The 20,230-nt window shown below is 34.2% G+C and overlaps 1 protein-coding gene across 4 annotated transcripts in view; it reads left to right on the top strand.

Moving 5' to 3' along the window:
- PHF14 (PHD finger protein 14) overlaps positions 1–20,230 on the top strand; it is a 147,320-nt gene that overhangs the window by 43,129 nt on the left and 83,961 nt on the right. For all 4 annotated transcript variants that reach the window (XM_026036245.1, XM_026036247.1, XM_026036248.1 and 1 more), the window contains exons 14-16: positions 2,140–2,308; positions 15,419–15,469; positions 15,627–15,748. In XM_026036245.1, the coding sequence (XP_025892030.1) occupies positions 2,140–2,308; positions 15,419–15,469; positions 15,627–15,748 (342 nt within the window). The remainder of the gene's footprint in view (positions 1–2,139; positions 2,309–15,418; positions 15,470–15,626; positions 15,749–20,230) is intronic.

Below are 20,230 nucleotides of genomic sequence, written 5' to 3'. Positions count from 1 at the left end.
GATGGTAACCCTGCTGTGTAGAGTGATGTTGTATAGTATTGGCACGGAACAGGAAGTAAGCTTTGCAGTCCCTCATAGTAACCTGTGTTATTCAAAACTTGCTTGATTTATTCAAATTTCTTAAAGTTAAGGCTCATCTCTTCCAGTGTAAGCTGGAAAGCTTAAGAAGTTTTCATTCTTTGCTAAAATTCCAAGACATGGTTTATCACAGAGTGTAGACAAGCTAGACAGACTAGGTCTGTAAAAAGAATCCAAACTCTAAAAATGACTAATAACTGAATAATTTTTGCTATCTAAATAGCATGGGTAGATTTTTTTTTTTTTTTAATTGAAACATAGTCCTGTTCATTTAACACAAGACTTAAATTTCCTATTTTAAACTTCTTTAATGCAAAAAATCCTGGTTTCTTGTGATTCCTGTTCATGTCCAATATGACTATAAGAGTGGCTGTCATCTTGTTCAGGTTGAGTCTTTTAATTTTCATCTCACAAGCCACTCTCAGTATATTTAACATAACACAATTAAGCCATTCAAATTCTTCTTAATATGTTAATTGAATAAGGCTTCAAAATTTTCCAACTTTTTATAGCAGTGATGTGTTTTAAAATCTTCATATGTTACCTATTTTGCCATCTCATGTAGCAAAGAAACTGAGATGCTTGTGTGATTATTAAAACATTAAAATGAAAACTAGATTTGTGTTAAGATTATTAGTGTGTTTGCTTGGAGTATCTCTTCCCATCATCATTTCACATATTTTCATGTACCAAGATCAACCGCATTTTGATTTTTTTGATGTGTAAAGCTGCAGCCTAAGAAATTATTATAATTTCACCGTCACTGGGGGGAAGCCGAGAGGTTTTCTCATTTCTGCTTTCATAAAAAAACAAGCAGCTGCCTTCTTCTCCCCGCCTTTTCCACGCCAGGATTAGATCCTCGGTCTTTTGCTTTGTCAGCCAGACTGGTCTGCCTAGCAGACCCCACTGACTGACGTTGTTTTCCAACATGGCCAGAAAAGAGCTGAGCCTATCCTGTGGAGATCAGTAGCTTGTAAGAATTGTCTTGTCTTAGGAACTTACTTACTGCAGGGAACTAGAAATAGATCAATACATGTTTTTTTATATATCTCCTTAAAAAACAAATTTGCCACTTCATTTATATATATTTTTAATGTGCATCTATTTTAGTGCTAATTAAAGGCAGAATGTTATTTAGAATTTGTCGAGCTGATGCTATAAAAAGACCATTTCAATACAGGATATAGTGATGATTGGAATCGGAAAGAATCCGTAGCTCGGTAAATTGACAACGTAACATAAGAAGGAATTTTAAAACAGCTGATATCACTAGTATCAGTTAGTTTACTTTTCATGTTTCAGGTTAACATCTACGTTTATGAACTTACATAAGGTTAACTTACGCTGCAGATGAGAATACTTTCAGATGACTTCCCCTTATGTTAATTCTTTCTTGGATCTTGTTAATAGCATACAGTAGGGTATACACTTCTGAAGTCCTTATTGTGAATTTGTAGTTTTTAAGAAATTCAATAAGATGTGTTTTCTTTTCAACTCACTGTTCAAAGCTTGTTAATAAACCATTTGCAGCCTCTGTGTGTCTCTGTTTCTTGAACATTTTGTTTTATATTTAAAACCTCCCTGCCTTCCTCAGTAGACTTTAAAATTGATTTTCATAACAGACCTTTCTTGCAAATGCCTGCCACTAAAGAACTCTTTCAGGAGAATGAATTCTGTGCTCTGTTGTTGTGAAGATTAAAGTGCAGCAGCAGTTACGATAATGAAATGGATTTCAGATCAGAGGACACCGTTAGAAGTCGGGCTGTGACTAGGAATACAGATGGTGAAATGAGGTGCATCTTTTGTGAAGTTTAAATATTGTTTTCAAAGTCTGGGGTTTCAGAGTTTAAGTACTGTCAGAAAAATGCCAACAATAAAAAAAGGCTTTTTGTTTGGTTAGTTGCTTAAAATACTGTGTGTTTATGAAGTGTCTTTAGATGGCATGGAGTTTACTGGCTTTTACGGATTTATTTTAACCCAAACACCCATTTTCTGCTTCAGAATGTTTCTTTTTCTGCTTTTGTGACTGCCATTTTCAATATAAAATCTTTCACTTTGCAGGCAGTGCTCAGAGTGTGACCAGGCAGGTAGCAGTGACATGGAAGCTGATATTGCCATGGAAACCTTACCAGATGGGACCAAAAGATCAAGGAGGCAGATTAAGGAACCAGTCAAATTTGTTCCACAGGACCTGCCACCTGAACCGAAGAAGATTCCAATCAGGAACACGGTAAATAACAGCAGAGTTGTTTCGCAGCTCATATTCATAATAGTTTTCTTTTAAGATGACAAATATTGGGGGAATTTTGAACTGGAAGATTCAGTTAGTGTGAAATGCCTTTTTTATTATAAATTTATTTTCCTGTGTTTAATGCTTTACTACTTCTCTTACTACTTCTGCTTTGCTAATATAGGTATTAATGTAATTGATAATTTAGGTATTGTTCATTTCCTATATATAAGCACCGTATTGAGTGATGGCACATTCTGTGACAATCATAAACCCCCAGTATATCAGTTTGTTGCTTAGCTTTCCTACTCTTGTACTATTCATTTACTGCTGGATAGTTGGGGTGAGAAGAGCTCGTGTGTCTTGTATTGATGTTATGCATAGAATCTTTTTTGTCCTTGAAAACAGATCTTTTATTGATCATTGCATTCTGTGGTTTTTTTTCCTGCTGCTTTAGTCCTTACAATTTTGCTCTTCCACTTGCCTGTAAGATAGGATGTTTTATGGGGATATTGTCACATCACACAAAATCTGCATGAATGTTAAAAGAATTTTTAGATCGGTTCAGGGAAGGAGTAATGTTTGCAAGACACTTCGGTCATGTATAATAATTATACATAATCTGTGATTCATCTTCCAAGATACATCTTAGTATTAGAAAGTACTTGAGCCCTCTCACTTTAGGGGTAGCCATACTTCATCTTTGATGCAGCACAACTTTATTTTCCTCAAATGGCTTTGTAGCCATTTTATGCGGAAATAGAGGATACCGTCCTTAACTCTTCTAGCTATACAGTGATGGGATTAGGCAGGTATTTTCCTGGTCTACCTGGAATATACCTGTCAGGTATTAAGTTTAAACTTAAGCTTTAATTGAGACTCACTTTATTTGGAATGTTTGAGCAGCAGCTTTGGTTCACCTTATTTATTTATTTTTCTCCTGGACTATGTCTAGGAAGAGCTTTTAATGGTGTCTCAAACAGAAATAATTGATTAACTCCAACTTTTAAGAATATAAGTAAATCCTAATGAATATGAATCATGATTATGAATAATAAAGAGCCACTGTATAAGGGGAAGATACTTTTTCATGTTCTCAATGCATAGATATTCACATCCATTAACTGACTGATTTATCTTCCTGTTTACACAGGAAAAAAGTGTATATACAATGTTTATGTTTACTGAATCCTTTCTGTCTTTACTACTTTCCATTCTTGGTGCTTTCTGGCTCTCTTTTCCCCCATCCAGTAGTCAAATTAGGATGGACAAGGATTCATAATTACAGGAGGGACAGCTGAAGTTTTTCAGGAAAAATGTTCATAGAAGTAATAGATAAAAGAGTGTTAAAAAAATGTGGTATGGAAATCTGTAGAAGCCAGTGGTTAATTATCAACTTCTCTTGTAATAACTGTGGAATTTCTTCTGCACTAAAAGTAGAGAAGTGCAGTTGTCCTGAGGTTTTGCCTTCACCCTGTGGCACTGATTCGACGTATGGCTAACCTGACATCTCATGTATTAGAGTGTTTGTACACCTAGCAAAACATGACATAGCGATTAAATGTACTTTGAATGCACTAATATGTTGGTGCAGCATTGCACTGTGGAAGAAAACTGCTGCCTGTCTCAGGCATTTTTTTCTTCCTCTGCTTACATTTTCAGTCTGCATAGTTGCAAGATTGTGCCTATGGTGTCCACTGTCTGTTTTGAGGTACCTCTGTTAAAGATACCTTCAGTGTTTTAACTTTCCTGTGGTTGTGGGGCATTTACTCTTAGTATTTTCCACCTGTCTATAGGCAAGGTTCATGCCCACCTTTTCTGCTGGATTTCTTTCTGTCAGCTAGGCTCTTCTGTGCTTGCAGAATACATGGGCTATGTGGGCTGTATAACCAGATGAAGCCAGCAGAGCTCTGAAAACTTGGTAGACTCTTCTGGGCTGTATGGGATTCCCTCTCTCTTTATTTTGAACCTATAGAAACATAAACTTGTGGAAGGGCATAAGTGAAGGGGGCCTCTTCCCATTATAACGAATCCCAGAGTTTATGTATTTTTTTACTGCATGAGTGCTTGCATTACTTGCCCTTATGTTTTGCAAGATGGTTTGAGGATTTGGATTAAAATGTGATATATTTTGCTTTGTTATTCTATATATTTTTTGTGTTTTTTTTTTTCCATATTTAATGTATCTTGAAACAATGACATCCGAATACAGCGACTTTTTAGGTTTTCAGAATGTGCTACAAATAGATATAATCCTTCTTTCTTGACCAGASTAACCTGATTTTGCATATTCTGATATGTTTCAGTCATTTACTACACAGCTATTAGGAAATGAAAAAAATATATACCTTAATTATTTATTGGTAGATATGCAGAATATTGAACACTTATATCCACTTCCTGCAAGAAGTGCTAATTATGACTACAACATTTTTGTAAGATTGTGGTGCTGTCAAACTCCAAAACTTCAGTCTCTACCACTTTGTGATTTCCTTGCATTAAATGTAAAACTAGTGAGATACATAAATATATGTAGACATCTGTGGAAAAAAAAATATTCTATAAACTTAATTCCTTTGAGCTTTTTCTCTTCTTAAGTCTCTTAACTATTCCATGTTACATTTGTCTGAAGATTCTTTTTAAACAGAAATTTAGAAGGATCCTCTCTGCTTGAAGATATTCTCTGCTTTTCTTCTTAGGACCTGTATTACTCAATTCCTAATTCCCTCTAATCTTGCATCAGAGCAGTGGTGGCCAGAGGACTGTGGYAATCAAAGAATACTACAAAGTTTACCACAACTTCGAAGTGATATCAGGGACTCGATTTCCCTCCAGAATTGTGATTATGAGAGAAGCAGATAAAACAGAAGCAGATTATTCAAAGTCAGGACCCTATTCCTTTCTTGTGCAGTTCTCTACATTAGTTGTCTGTCAGGTCTATGCTTTGTATCCAAAAACTGTGAATGCACTGTAGTATTTTAGTCTCAGCTTCCAAATAGTTTAGCAGATACTTATATCAAGAAAAGCAACTGTTTTCAAGAAAATGAGGGGCTAGGCAGAAAATCCTGTTGTATTGATTATATTGTTTTCCAATGCAGAGAGAATACCTAGCATGTCATACTTTCAAATGTAAATTAAGTTTACAAGGAGCCTCCTCAGATATTAGTCTGTCCAAGAATGATCACATAAATATATGCCTAAATGCCCAAATGTAAATGTAATTTATCAGAATTGTGCTCTGAGTTTGGGTCTATACAAATTAATTAGTATAAGCAGTCTGAACTTTAGGCCTCTGGATTGTCTGTTGTTTAAAGGTTGTGTTTGTGGACAGAATTTCATGTATTGTTCATGCATATATATTTTGAGGCATGTTTAATAATTCTTAAACAGTATTCTCAGCTTCAATTGAACTTGCCTTTAAATGATCTCTAAGCTCTATAGTCATTCTTTACAATTTCAATACTTCTATATAGTTAATAAATCATAGTATTTCTACTGTTAATTAAATTTAGAGTAGCAGTAGCTAAGTTGCATGAAACAGATTTCTAAAATCATACAGAATCATGGAATGGTTGAGGGTTGGAAGGGACCTCTAGAGATCATCTAGTCCAACCTTAACTGCTCAAGCAAGGACACCTAGAGCATGCACCACATGGTCAAACCCAGATGGGTCTTGGATCCTTTTTATATTTCTTAAAAACATAAAAAATCAAAATAAGCTAACTGCTGCAGTCCACTGAAAAAATTCTTCACTATATTTTATTTATTTAAAAATTTCATGACAGATGTTTTATGTCCTGAATGCAATAGGGAAGATGGTGTCTTCTGGAAGTGTAGCAATATTTCAATAAGAAAAGCCATGTACATGCACAGCTGCTAAAGCACGACTGTGGAGCTCACGCTAGCTGTGTGCTGAAAGAAGAGATTAAGGCTTTTTTTCCTGTAATTCTGGCACATCCGTTCAAATAAAGTAAATTCTGTGTTATTGCACTCTCCAACAAATGTTTTCCAGTCATGGAGCTTTAAATAAGCATATGAGAGGGTCATACCTGTTTTGCAAGAAGGCTGTTTTTGATTTGAAAAGAAAATATCTATCCTGTACTATAATGAAGAGGAAAGCTTTTGCTCACGGCCTTTTGTGCATTGAAGAGTTTGCTGGGTGATTTTAAATACAAACATCTGATCATCTCATCTCAAAAACTTAAATTTTGTTATCTAAAAAATGTCAAAATAACATCTTTTCTCTGTATAAAATGCAGAAGAACAGACAAAACCTTCTCTGTATAGCCATAAAAAGTCTGTGTTGTAAGGAAGAAAAGTATTTTACTAGCTAGCAGTGTGCTGTTCACTCTTTGGAACATGGAGTAAAGCAAGTCTGTGCCTGGGGAGCTATTTTCTAAGAAGATTAGTTTAAAAAAATGTAGACAAAGCACCTGCAAATTGTCTTTGACACAGGGAGCTTTTGTGAATCTTGCTTTTGCTTTATAAATAACATTACTTAAATTAATATTTCTTTTGTTTGAAGTAGGGAAGGAGATGAGTGACTTTATTTTTGTAAGCATATTAAAAGATAAACAAGATTGCTATCTTGTATTTAATTGCAGCATTTTTACCCAAGCTTTTTCCATACATCCGTTGTGTGACTTAATTATATGATATCGTAGATGCAAGTTTTGAATAAAGAACAGCTAAAGAAGGAAAACAGGAAACATGTTCCATTTGCAGTGTAAGTACCAGTGCTTTGTGAAGACAGCACATAATTTAAAAACATTCTAATTTATACTTATCAGTCTTCACATTAATTAACATTGTCAGTAATTGGTCAGCTCGTTTAAATCTGACTTCTAAATGAATGCCTGAAAGAAAGACCTTTTAAGTTAACTCTCTAATAGTGATCTTCGACATGTGCAACTTAAAGTCATTGCTGTCAACTGATAGTTAATGATCCAGACTAAAATAATCACAAAACCTCAGTGTTAAGAAACTTAACGTATTTGTTATAAAGAACATTGTAAAATGCTTCAACACTGAATGGAAAAGCTCAACTGAAGCTATGGCATTTCAGTACAAAGACATGAAATGCTGCCTATCAAATTGTACGAGTCTGACTATTACAGAGGTAAAAACTGTTACTTGGATAGCTTTGCTCTCTCTTTTGGCCTCAGGTTAAATTTAGAGAGGTGGAAAGTAAAATAAAGCAATGCAGGTCTTCCTCCATACAGATGGACTGTACCAGTTATTATCTGCTTGGTATAGCAATCAGAAAAAAAAATATTACATGGAGAGATCTAGTTTTTAGGATACCAAATAGTATTCCAGTGATATAAATATTTATAATGGTGGAATTTCTATGCAACTAGCATATCTATCACTTATACAAGTTTTAAGTAGCTCTCTATTCTACCACCACTTGAGAACTGTCTTCTTCCTTTGGCTTGTTTCAGTTCTCCAAACCTGTGTGCTTCTTCAAAAGGTTTCTGTGTTTAAAGAGGGGCTACTAACAGAATTTGCAAACTAGTAGTGTATTTTTTATGTGTAATTTTTAGAAGCATTGCTTTGTAGTTAATTGCCAGATTCACAGTGATAGGATAGCTATGATAGAATACTGACAGTGCTGCGAAATTCATTTTGCTTTCCGACAAAAGTCCTTAAGGTAATGAAAACTAAGAAAAAGTTTGGAAGGGATTGTAATTTTCTCTAATTAAGTTTTATGACCAACTTATTTCTCTTTTAATCACATTCTGATTTACTGTCCTTCGTCTGAAAGTACTTGTTTCTTACTCCTGCCTGTTTTCTGGAAAATTGAGTAGTATTCAGGAGGAACATGTGGAATGTAACTGAAATGTAACATGACAGGTATCCTCTTTGATCTATATTGAGCGAGTGTGCCACCTGGTGTCTGCAGAGCTCTTCTTACCTTCATTTAAAAGAATATTCTGCCTGTGTAATGCCACCAGTAAAATATTTTTCCTAATTTTAAACAAAAGAAAGTCAAAGGGATTTTCTGCAACKGTCTTGATTCTTCATATTTGCGCCTCTAGTAATCACAGCAGAGTAAAATATGCAGAATTTTACATGTAAGGAAACTATTTYTGGAGCAGTCATTTTAAGAGGAATGTGTCTGTCCATTTTTATAAATGAAATCAATCAGTTTTGAATTAATTATCCTAAAGTCCCTTAGTTTCTTAGTAGTATCCTGTGCTGCAGAACTCCAAGAGCAGGGTAGTATTGAATGTATTTTCTATTTCCATTTATTTCTTACTGTTGTCCAGTTATTTGTAAACTAGAAATTTCATTTGAATACCAAACTAAGTTTTCAGTTCTAGCATTTCCAAGCCCTAAACTCGGACAACCAATTTGCTGAGGTCTTTCTTATCTTTCCTTTTGTTGAAAAATCGATCCTGTTGTTGGTCACTGTTTTTCCTCAGGTTTGTCCTTCCATTTTGGATATTTTTTTCTGTTTTTCTTTCTCTTTTTTTTCTGTTTTCATTTCAGATTTGATAGCTATTTGCATGTGGGGTCCTTCACTGTTTCTGTGTGGGTAGTGTTTTAGTCTTTCCTGTGAATTTTTTAAGACAGCAGAGAGGCAAGGGGAAGTTTTTTATTTTTACTTTCAAATTTAAAACACTAAATCAGAAACTAATGTAATATGCAGAAGTACAAATTGATGCTGTGGGAACGTTTCCCAAATTCCCAAGATGACCAGCTTTGTAGTAATGTGCCAAGGACATTGTTAATTTTTTAGGTTTCAGTTTTCCAATCAGACTATTCTTTTCTGATAGAGTGCATTAAGATTGTGGGTAAGGTTAAACCTAATAAAAGGTTCTTGGAACGATGACTTACTTTTAGCAGGATAATTTTACTGAACCAGACAGTTCAGTGTCTTTAACTGCAGAACGCCAACTTGCGGGATTTTAAGAATTAAGCTTAGAAGTCCATTTGCACAGGTAGAATTTTTCCTTTTGAAAATGTTTTACCAGTAATGGCTAATGGGAAATGGTTCACTAGTTTTTATCTGTATTTAGATTTTTTAATTTTTGTGTTTAAAATTAAAAATACTTTTGGTCTGTGGAGAAATATAATTTAGGATTTTTGTTGTTTGAGAGAGAGAGAGAGAGAGACAGACAGACAGACAGAGAGAGAGAGAAAGAAAGAGAGAGAGAGCGCGCACACCTGGATGGTAAAAGTTAGTGAGCAGTAGGGAAGAGGTTTTTATCAAAGCACAGTCTTCAGTATTTGGCTGCTGGCAGTCGAGTCAGAACATGTAATTTGGAACCGCTGCTAGCGTTTCCTCACCTTTGTCGAGCACCACAGGAAGAAGATTGGGGTATTTTGGGGGTACGCAGATTGAATGTGGGAGGAAAGGACTGGTGTAGAAATCACGAGAGAAGGAGATGCGTAGGAAAGGCATGGGGGCATGTTATGAAATTTCATTTGGTAAATTCAGATGGCTCTTTTTTAGTTTATAATATTTTCAGGGCCCAAACGAAAAAATAGCTTCTTTCTTGTGTGGCATTAACTCATTGGTACTCATTGGTATGTCATTCTACCTTGAAACAAGATTGTCCATTTGGTCCTTAGCTGCAGGCATTTGACTTGCCTTCCAACAATATTGTTAAGCTTCCCATGTAGCAACTGGAATTTAGGTGCCTACATGGCACTGATACTGTGATTACGTTGATGCTGTGAGATCTAAAACTTAGTGGACAGCATGCCTCTATTAATAATACAAATTATTTTAAGTAAATAGTAATTTGAGCCCAGATTGGCATAGGTGCACAGAATTGTGCAAGCGTACGACTAAGACATGCAATTAAAGTCTCTTAATCAAATGTCATTAAATGTCAGCACTTGAACGTATGTGCTAAGACTAAATTTCCATGTACAGAAATGTATAGCTGCATATTAGGAGCCACCTTCCATTTTTTTTAGTACTTTTTATTCCTGACCTAGACTGTTAGGCAGTTGATCTGTAAGGACTTCTGCAGTCTAATCCAGGACTGGGTATCTTTAATTCCAGACTGTACTGACCGTTCCAAATGGTAGATGTTTTTGAGTGTGTCTCCCTTTTGCAGTGAAAGAAAAAACAGCTACAGTAGCACGGATAGAATTTTAGCTTATTTGTTTACATTTGTTTTGGTGTTGGTTGATCTCCCAAGCTACTATCTAAGCACTCCGGAATTGTAAGGATACTTTCCATAAAGCTGTCCTGCTCCATTCTGTGGCATAGGTAAGACCTAAATTGACAAGTGATTTGATTGCAAAGAAAAAATAAATTTAATATTTAACATGAGACTTAAAATAAAAAATTCAAAGGAATAATGTTATTTACTCAACAAGATGTTAAATTTTAAATTGTCTATGAAAAATTGTATGCAGTCCAGGTCTTTGACGCTTAGAAGTTACAATGTTTTCCGCACTGATATCTCTCTTCCCAGAGAAATGATCTCAAACATTTCAAAGGGTAAAACTAGTGGGTTTTTTCTTTTTTTTTTTTTTGAGGCATATATTTTCTGTGAAGATAAAAGAACTTTTATGAAATACGTGTAAAATTAAAAATGCCTTATTACTAGAAGGCTATTGTTAAAAATGACAGATGCCTTTACAGTTGTGAGTGGTGCTATTTTTCATTATGAAGCAGGCAAGAGTAAAATGGTTATAAGCACAAATAGCACAAATCAGAATTGCAAATACATTTCAGTGTGGAAGCTAATTTGTAAAAATATTAATGTAAAGTTCCAAAACTTTTCAAAGAGTAAAATATATTGCAAATATCAATTTCAAAGGTGTTGATTTTATTTTTTCTAATGGTTGCCAGACAAATACAAGTCATTTCGATAGTTTACAAAACTAGTGGATGCGTAACGCAAGTATAATTTAATGTGATACTCTTTGTCATATGCACCATACATCTGCACACAGCAGCAGGTGAAAATCAGTGTTCTCCTGATAACAGCAACAAAATTGTTTGTCAATCTTGATCTCTGCCAGCAACCGTTTTGATGAAAATTAAATATTCTTCATCACATCTTAAAATGTAGTTATCAAGTTACAGTTTTTTCTACTTACTGTAAATATAGTTTCATTACTATCTATATCTGTAAGCTGTTAACGAATTTTAAGTCTATGTTATTTGGATGGTATAAAACATGCCTTTTGTATCTTGCCTGCTAAAACATAGAGATTAAGGATCCTAGCACTGGATATTAGCATGTATTTTTACATGACTTATTTGAATCTTTTCATCTCTATATTTAGTTGGACTGTTAAAGTTTTTACGTGTTGATCAGACTGATATCAAGACATGAGTGTTCAATCCTGTGCTTGCAGAAGGTGTAGACAGGCCCAGGATGACATCCCAGTTAGCAATAATCTTGAAGGACCGTTTTAACAACAGTTTGGGAGTGATTTATGTGATCCTGAGTTTTCTTAGCTTTAATAAACGTATCAATACTTAAWTTTGTAAATTTTAAAAGAGAAAGGAGAAATGTGTCATGAAATGGAACTGTGCAAACTAGTACATCTCAGTTATGTGTAATTAAATATATAAACTATTACTCTGAAAAAAAATTGTTTAGAGAATGTTTTATTGTAAAATGTAATTTCATGCTGTGGCAGTATTTCCATGTTTTTCTTACTGAGTTATATTTAAGTATACAAAACACACATAGCTGCAAGCTGAGATTCAGAATAACTGATTAGGAAATATTCCCACTTGTACAACTTCATTTTTAAGTGAACAAATTGTTCATATTTTCTACAGCTTTTGCAAGTCCCCGGCAGCTTTTTAGAACTTGTCTGAGGGAATTCTGAAAGAGCTCTCAGTGATATTTCAGGTATTCAAAGGAGACACAAAATGAAATGGTATTTTCCAGTCATTCAGCCTAGACTACTACCGAATTATCTAAGAATCACAGAATCCTTAATGTTGGAAGGGACCTCTGGAGGTCATCTAGCTCAACCGCCCTGCACACACAGGGTCACCTAGAGCACGCGGGACAGGATTGTGTCCCAGCAGGTTTGGAGATCTCCAGGGAAGGAGACTCCACAACCTCTCTGGGCAGCCTGTTCCAGTGCTCTGTCACTCTCACTGTTAAGAAATGTTTCCTCAAGTCTGCCTAAATTCTGGTGCTTCAGTTTGTGGCCGTTTCCTCTAATCCTATCGCTGTCCACCACTGAAAAGAGGCCGTCCGCATCCTCCTCACTCCCTCCCTTGAGGTTCTTATATACACTGATCAGATCATATGTTTTAAAAAGTCCTTTCCAAACCATGTGTTATTAACACAAGCAGATCAAGATTTGCGTGTGTAGAGAGTTAGGTATCAGTTGCGAAGTGGCAGTTTTATTTACAGTGCAACTGTATTTGAAATGTATGTGTGGATTCCGAGCAGAGAACAAACTTAAAACGGAACTAGTGAATATCCCCTTCAAAGAGGACTGCAGCCAGAAGCAGTTACCAGCTTCATGACCCTTTGAATTACAGCACACACACTGGTCGTTCTCAACTGTTTTAACATTTTGGTGCTCTTTCCATTTGTTTTTAACCTTTTCTCTGAGAAACTGGATGTTGTATTCTCTGAATACTTGCAGCTTCAATATTTAAAAAAAAAAAAGTAGGCAGCTAGGGAATGTATTTTCTTACCACATGACAAATGACTTCACAAAGTGATTATTCCTCCCCAGAGGAAAAGCATTTTGAAAAATTCTCTTTTATTAATATCAAAGCATCAAAGGCCTTGTTGCTTAGCCGAGTAGTCTCTGATGTTTTTCATTTCTTTTCCTGTCCCTTCTCATTTTCTCTCCATGTTAAACACGGAAGACATCATTCAGCTTGTGGCAGTTACTTAGTGTATTCAGGCTGCAGTGCTGCTGTTTCAGAGATAAAAATTTAGTCATTGAACTTGGACTTAAGTTGCTTATGTATAAATAGGTTCTTGTAAGCCTTTGACATATACTGTTACAGTCCATAGAAACCTCTTTTTGTGATTACTTCTTTTCCTTAACACTGTTTGTATTAAACTGAATTTTTGGCCGCCTAGCAGTACTGAAATTTAAGTTTCACTTTTCATTTTGGGCATTCCATCTGGTGTGTACCAGTGGCCAATGAAAACAGATGGCATTAAGTTCACATTCTGCTTAAATATGTTGCACTTTAAACTGTTCTTTTTTGCCTTTAATGCTTTGCTTCATAATTTCATAAAAGATAATCTACTTAATCTTTCTGTACATACTTGCATATGTCGGTATATAGATAATGCTAGAGCCTTAGGAACATCTGCCAGATAGCTGTTAGCATCCCTCCTTTTGTGAGCTTATCAGTATGTGAAACTAAAGGTGACAAAAAGTTTACAGTACTTGATTTAATAGGTCTGTTTAATATTGAACAATTTGGTACAGAAATGTTTCCTTTGCTTGAATATGAATTAGATTAAGAAAGGCCAAATTAATGTTATATTACAGAGCTAAAACACTAATTTGCTGTATATTTGAGAAATTAAATAATCTTACAGTACATAAATTCTTAATAGCTATTTATGAGTTTAGTAACAAAATAAAGTGTGTTTATGCAATATAACATTTTGTGTTATTACAGACATAACTTATTTATATGTTCTTTAAGAAACTGTGCTTAAAGGCTGCCCTCATCTCCCTCCACATGTAGAAGGAGACTAAGATTAACTCTTAGGACTACTTTATGTCTTTCCTTCATATCTATCTGTTCCTCTTGACCTTTTTACAGTTTAAAAGTTTTGTAAATGAGGTAGTAAGTGTTTATTAGGGATTCAGAAGATTAGCTTACTCCTTTATTTTTTTGAAAAATACTTCATTTTCTGTAGCTATGTAGGAGTTTTATAGGAATTGGAGTTTTAGGTCTCTGAAGAATTTTCACGGTCTATGTACAGATGCAAGTAAGATGTAGCGACTGAGAACATGGTTTATTTCTACAGCTTAATAATCTGCTGTGTTTCAACATGTGCACATACTCAAGAATTGCAGATCCTTGCTTCTCATTAGGTAGAACTAGAGAAGTAGACATTTTGTTTCAGGATTTGGTTAGGGACTCAAAAAAGAAATCCTGTCTTTGGAATTTACATCAAAATTACTTACAGAGGTTAAAATCTTGCCTGCTTCTGTTTCCTTTTGGTCTTTGGCCTGTAAATTAATTTAGTTGGGGTTTTGTTCACTGAACATCTCCAAAGTGCAGAATCTGCAGAACTGTCTGAAAGATCTTGTTCATTGGATGAAAAAGTAACATGTTCCAGCTTCATTTGTTCTCCTTGTACAAGCACTTCTTTTTCCTTATTTTCTCTGGAAATAGGGTAAATATGCCTGGCAAATGGGAAACTGGATACTTGATGTCATGGTTGTGTGATACCCTTTATATAAAGCTTCATTTTGAAATAATTAATTCTTGGCATTAAATGCCTCCAAAGTTACAGTGTTCTTAAGAATCTCTGATTCTGTTTTAATGAAGTATTATTAAATTTCAAATATCACAGAATTTGATAAATGTGATGATCTTGAGCCCTTTCAGAACTGTATTAGTATTTATAACATGATACAGAATTCTTTATGCAAGTAAAGCATGAAGAAAATTGAAATTTTKGGGGGGAATGGAGGCTCCTGGCTAACATTCAAAGTGACTATCAGTGCCGGTTTGTGATGCGAGCTGGTAATCTGAGCATTTGCTCATAGAGCACTTTAAAATGCTTTTAAGTACTCAGGGAATTTACTCTCACAAACTGTCCAAATATATTTAGAAATTACGTGCGTTGTTATTGGGGAAGTTGTACAAAGTCTTTAGGAGATTTGTATTTGTAAAGGCAGTCTTTTGGGGGAGAAGGTTCCACATGCCCAGCTCACAAAATACATTAATTTATATATCTCTTTTGGCTAGTGCTGTATAAAATTATACCTGGAATCTGAAGCAGCTACCCTGTCACCTGTTTAATGTAGTTGTCTTACAGTGGTTCTGTAGGATGTGCTTTAGATTATTTCTTTTGCTTAGATAATTCCTTTTTTTTTTTTCTTATTGTTATAAAGAATAGATAAATAGCAAAAGCATTTTGTGTTACGTAACATTGAATTTCAAATATATTTTCTTTCTAGAGAACTAGAGGACGAAAACGAAGCTTTGTGCCCGAGGAAGAAAAACCTGAGGTTGGAATATAGTGTATTTTTTTTTTAAAACAGTTTCACAAAAAAAAAAAAATTAAAACTTCAGGTTGAAATGTTACTTTCAGTACTATAATTGAAAATATTTGCTTTCCTCCCCTCCTTTTCCCCCACTCTTTTCTTTTGCCTCCTTCTGTGACAGGAACGRATTCCTAGAGAAAGGAGACAGAGACAGTCTGTTCTTCAAAAGAAGCCCAAGTCTGAGGATTTAAGGACTGAATGTGCTACATGTAAAGGGACTGGAGACAATGAAAATCTAGTCAGGTAGGTTTAATGCTCTGGCCTTTTGAGGATTAAATTTCCATCCTCCTCCTCTTACTTTTTTTTTTTTTTTTTTTTTTCCCCATCATGATTATAACAACATGTGGCTTTTTTGGGTTTTTTTTTGTTTGTTTTGATTTTTTTTTTTAAATGACTTATTTAGAGGAAACATTGATTTGATTCACTTACTGACTTGCCACACACATTGACACATTTACACTGTGGATTAAGTTGTAAATAAGCAAGGTAATCTGTTTTTCTAACACAAGAGAATTCATTTCCTCTTGTCAGGGTAAATTGTCAATGCTTTATAGTAGGTCAGAAAGATAAACCAACAATTTAATGATATTAAAGCTACAGGACCATCCTAAAAGTAATTAAATTAGAATCATTAACAATGTTACAAACTGAAGCATGGATTATGGGAGTTTATGTTTTTAAAAAATGGAATAATGCCACCTTCATTAATGCAGATCATGAAAGTGTTCAATAATCATATTTCTCATCTGAAACAGAGAAGTAAAAAATAAAAACCCATTGGATTGTTTAATGGTTAGTAGTTGCAGGAGTGTAATTCAAGCATAGAATAAGTCCTGTTGAATATCTATTGTTGACCACAATATCTTCGCTGATTTTGACTTTATAGTTGCATTGCGGTCAGCTGTAAAAACTGCTTCCTCTTTTATTGAAAGGAATAATGGTGTTTGGTAACCAGAAAGGAGACTAAAATTGAATCAACTGAACTTTGAATAAAACAATCTCATAGTTAATTTAGATAAAACTTAGTATTGTAGTTAGGCCCTATATATTTCAGTTGTATTTTTATGGGCAATATTGGTTTAGATTAGGCTAGGTTTAGATTGCTGTTTTTTTTGGGAAGGGTTGTTCCCAAGTACATGGTCACATTTATTTCAAGGAATTAGAGATATGACAAACAGAAGATACATCCAAGCTGAAAGTAGTTTTAGAATGAAAGTATCCAAGATATATAAGACATATGCTACTCACAGTGGCTTATGGTAGTGTCTAAACTACTGCATCTCATTTCGCTTAGAAGTGGATATCATTTCAAGGATCCCATGCCAGGTTGTAGTTTTCTTTCCAAATTTCAGGCACATGCCTCATCAGTATCTGGAAGATATTTTATATATATATATATATATATATATGCATAAAAAAGCTACTTCTGCGCAGTCTACTGTGTCCTGCACACAGCAGCAGACAAGGCTTTCATCAGCCTTACTGCACATAGGCCAGAATTTCCCTAGGGGTTGTATTTGCGGTACGTACCAGAGGAGAGGGACCCTCAATTTGCATTTGATTTATTAAATATTGACATTGTTTACTAATTTTGACTTCATAGTTTTGCAAGTTAGACATAATATTAAAGTCAGTGGTCAGAACAGTCTGCAGAAAATAAATAGATACAAGAAGCTGGAACTACAGCATATATAGAGTGCTTTACTGTGAAAAAGGCAGTGAATTAGCTGAGCTTTTTTTTTTTTTTAATTCAGGATTCTTTTTGGAAGTGTTGAATGTTATATTTAAGAACCTAATGGAGAACCTGAGGAAATATTGTTAAGAGATGTAATTTTTTAGAAGATAAGTAGAAGAGTCAGTGAAAAGTTAATTGAAAACGTTCATTAAAAATAAGTAGAAAGCTGATCTGTAGCATTATGAAAGACTGTTAAGAAGCTATATCCTTGATTAAAGTAACACTTCTTTCGTATCTCTTTTCATCCAAATGAACTGTAGTTGAGTTTTGAGAATCATGGTATTATAATGTAGAGCATGTTTTGTATTTTCAAAAAAGCACGTTAATAATTGAGGTAGATAATTTTATCATAAGGCATAGAGAAGCAGCACTTTTTTGAGATGGTCRTAAAGAAGTTACAATGTGCACTTGATAATAAAGCAGTGAGAAAACAGAGACTACCTACAAAAATGGACTTCTAACCTTAAACCAAATAATGGAAAGTTTTTCGTGAAATGGAGGGCACATATTTTTAAATGTGTTTTTTTGTTTTTGTTGTTTTTGATAGTTTTAGTTTTGTCTTAGGATAAAAACTCCTTTAAAAAGAGAATAATTTTGAAAGATATATTTGTTTTTTCAAATATATAGAACTGCTGTGTTCTAGAAAACAAAGCACTATGTGATGGTAGTTTTCTTTTGTTTATTTTGTGGTGTGAATCTTCTAAAGTTGTATACAGATCATACATTTATTAGTTTTTCTGAAAGCTTTATTGCAGTCTTACAGGAATTACTTAGAATTCTAGATCCTTTAGAGGAATTGCTTAACTCCTAAGTATCTCCTTAACTTTTTTATTAGGTCATAACTCAGTAATTCACGTCTTTATAAAGTTCTTATCATACACCCTAAGAGCTCCCTTGGAAATTTAAACATATTTAATAGAAACATGGATAAAGTGAAGTGTATATAAAGTGGCTTAATAGGTAATAGGCAAAGCTTGCTTTCCATTTAGCACAGTACCACTGATGGATCTATTGCAGCGTGCACACAAAGTGATAACACAAAGATCCCCTGTTCGGCCTCATATATCTGTCTGTTCTGTTTTTGTTTAAGAATAAAGTTAAGATGAATTGTTTATTTTATCTGAACACACAAAACAATTTTTAAAGAAAATTCTATCTGATAATCTAGTATAAAATCTTCCAAAGGAAGACTTCTGAATTACTTCTTGAAGAAGTAGCTTCTCTTTTAAGAACAGCTTGGTACTTGACTGTGTCTATTTAAAAAGTACAACTTCTGTTGTTGGTTTAAAATGTTCATGGATAATATGTAGTGAATTAGATAAGATTGCTATGTAACATTAGATTTGAGAAAGGGCAATAAAATGATGCTAGTGTTTGCACATGAGGCAAAGTCATAGACTTGCGCTGGTCAGGTTAAAGTCTCTGAAGTAGCATTAGATTTTATTATCCAACAATTTAAAGTCAGCATGTAACATATACTCTTTTCTAATTTTGTGTGTTGAGTTATTTTGCTTTCCTGGTTAAGTTGGAAGTTTTTCTTTGTTTTAATTTGTATCAGCTGGTACAAAATTACTACTTTCGCAATTCAGAGAGGGTACAATAACTTAGGAGATGTTTTTGAAATGATACAGAATAGGATTTTTTGAAAGCGTAGAATTGAAAGCTGATAATAAAGTATTCATAGAGTGTAAAGCTGAGAAATTAATAAGCCTATATATAGTAATTATTTTCATGCAGATGCTTACTAAGAAATTAGCAGATTTGAAAGTACTTATTTATACCAATATGCCAAATCTCACTTCAGGCGAGTGTAATCCCCTGTCTGTGGTGTTATGGTATTGCAGCAGATCTGGAAGGGAAAGATGAAGAGTAGGAAGACGAGGAAAAATATTTTTTATTATTTGCAGTATTTATTAAAGAATATAACCCATCTGTAAAAATGACTGTAAAATTTGTTGTAACTCTGGTTCATTAGGTCACTTTACAACTGAAAACATTAAAAAATATAGGCAATGTATGCAATAGTGGTGTTGCAAATGTACTCATCCTATTTAAGATAATTTGTAGTGTATAAAGAAAAATCTTTAGTTCTAGGAAGTCATCTCCTGCACTTCTGTTTTGACAGGAATTGTAATCTAGACCAGCTGCTATGAATCCTCTGAAAATATTTGCTTTGGAACTATTATCTGCCATATTTMATTAGTTGAATTCATCTTGCTTAGGTTCATCTCTGCATTTCTATTTTTTGCAGAACCATTTCCACTCATGCCTGCATTCACATTAAAGATTTGATCTTCATCTATTAGTCAAATACCAATTTTGAAGTTCTAGCTCACTTGAAGTTTATTCTGCCACAGCCACATTAATCATTAAATATTTTAAATACACTGCAACAAATTTAACGACCTGTTGTAGTAACTTAACGCTTATGATTTTCAGAATGTCCGCTAAAGCTGTCTTTAAGAATACTGATGAAGAGATTAATTACAGGGAAATAATAGTTAATTTGGACATAGTTTGCAATAAGATCATGTTTCACAGGTGATTACAAATGCAGTATTTTTTTTTAATGAAGTACTTGAATGAAAGAAAGCTTAATATAGCTTAAGAAACTTAAACTTTCAAGCTTAAGAAAGCTTAAGAAAGCTTAAAAGTAGCATAGTTTATGTGTACTGTGTAATTTACAGGGCTTAATTCTGCATGTTATTTTTTTCTTGTTATTTGTTACCTATTCTCTGCTTTTCTATCATTAACCTCATTTTATTAYCTTCTGAAGAGTATTTCTTCTTACTGTAGATGGCAAGAGAAAATACAAGTAATGACAAACATACATATTTTCTTCACAGAGGACTTTATTCAAATGGAATTACCTTTGCTGCATTGCAGAATACTGTAAAAGACCACAGATTTTGCACAGCTTTTGGTCTTGCAGTAGGTTAATCTATTGTGGCAGATACTCAAAAAGAGCCATTGGCACCATGATGCTTACT

The sequence above is a fragment of the Nothoprocta perdicaria genome, unplaced genomic scaffold (genome assembly GCF_003342845.1).
Source record: "Nothoprocta perdicaria isolate Ctin4 unplaced genomic scaffold, notPer1 scaffold_173, whole genome shotgun sequence".
Taxonomy (NCBI): domain Eukaryota; kingdom Metazoa; phylum Chordata; class Aves; order Tinamiformes; family Tinamidae; genus Nothoprocta; species Nothoprocta perdicaria.
This window is presented reverse-complemented; position numbering and strand designations above follow the sequence as displayed.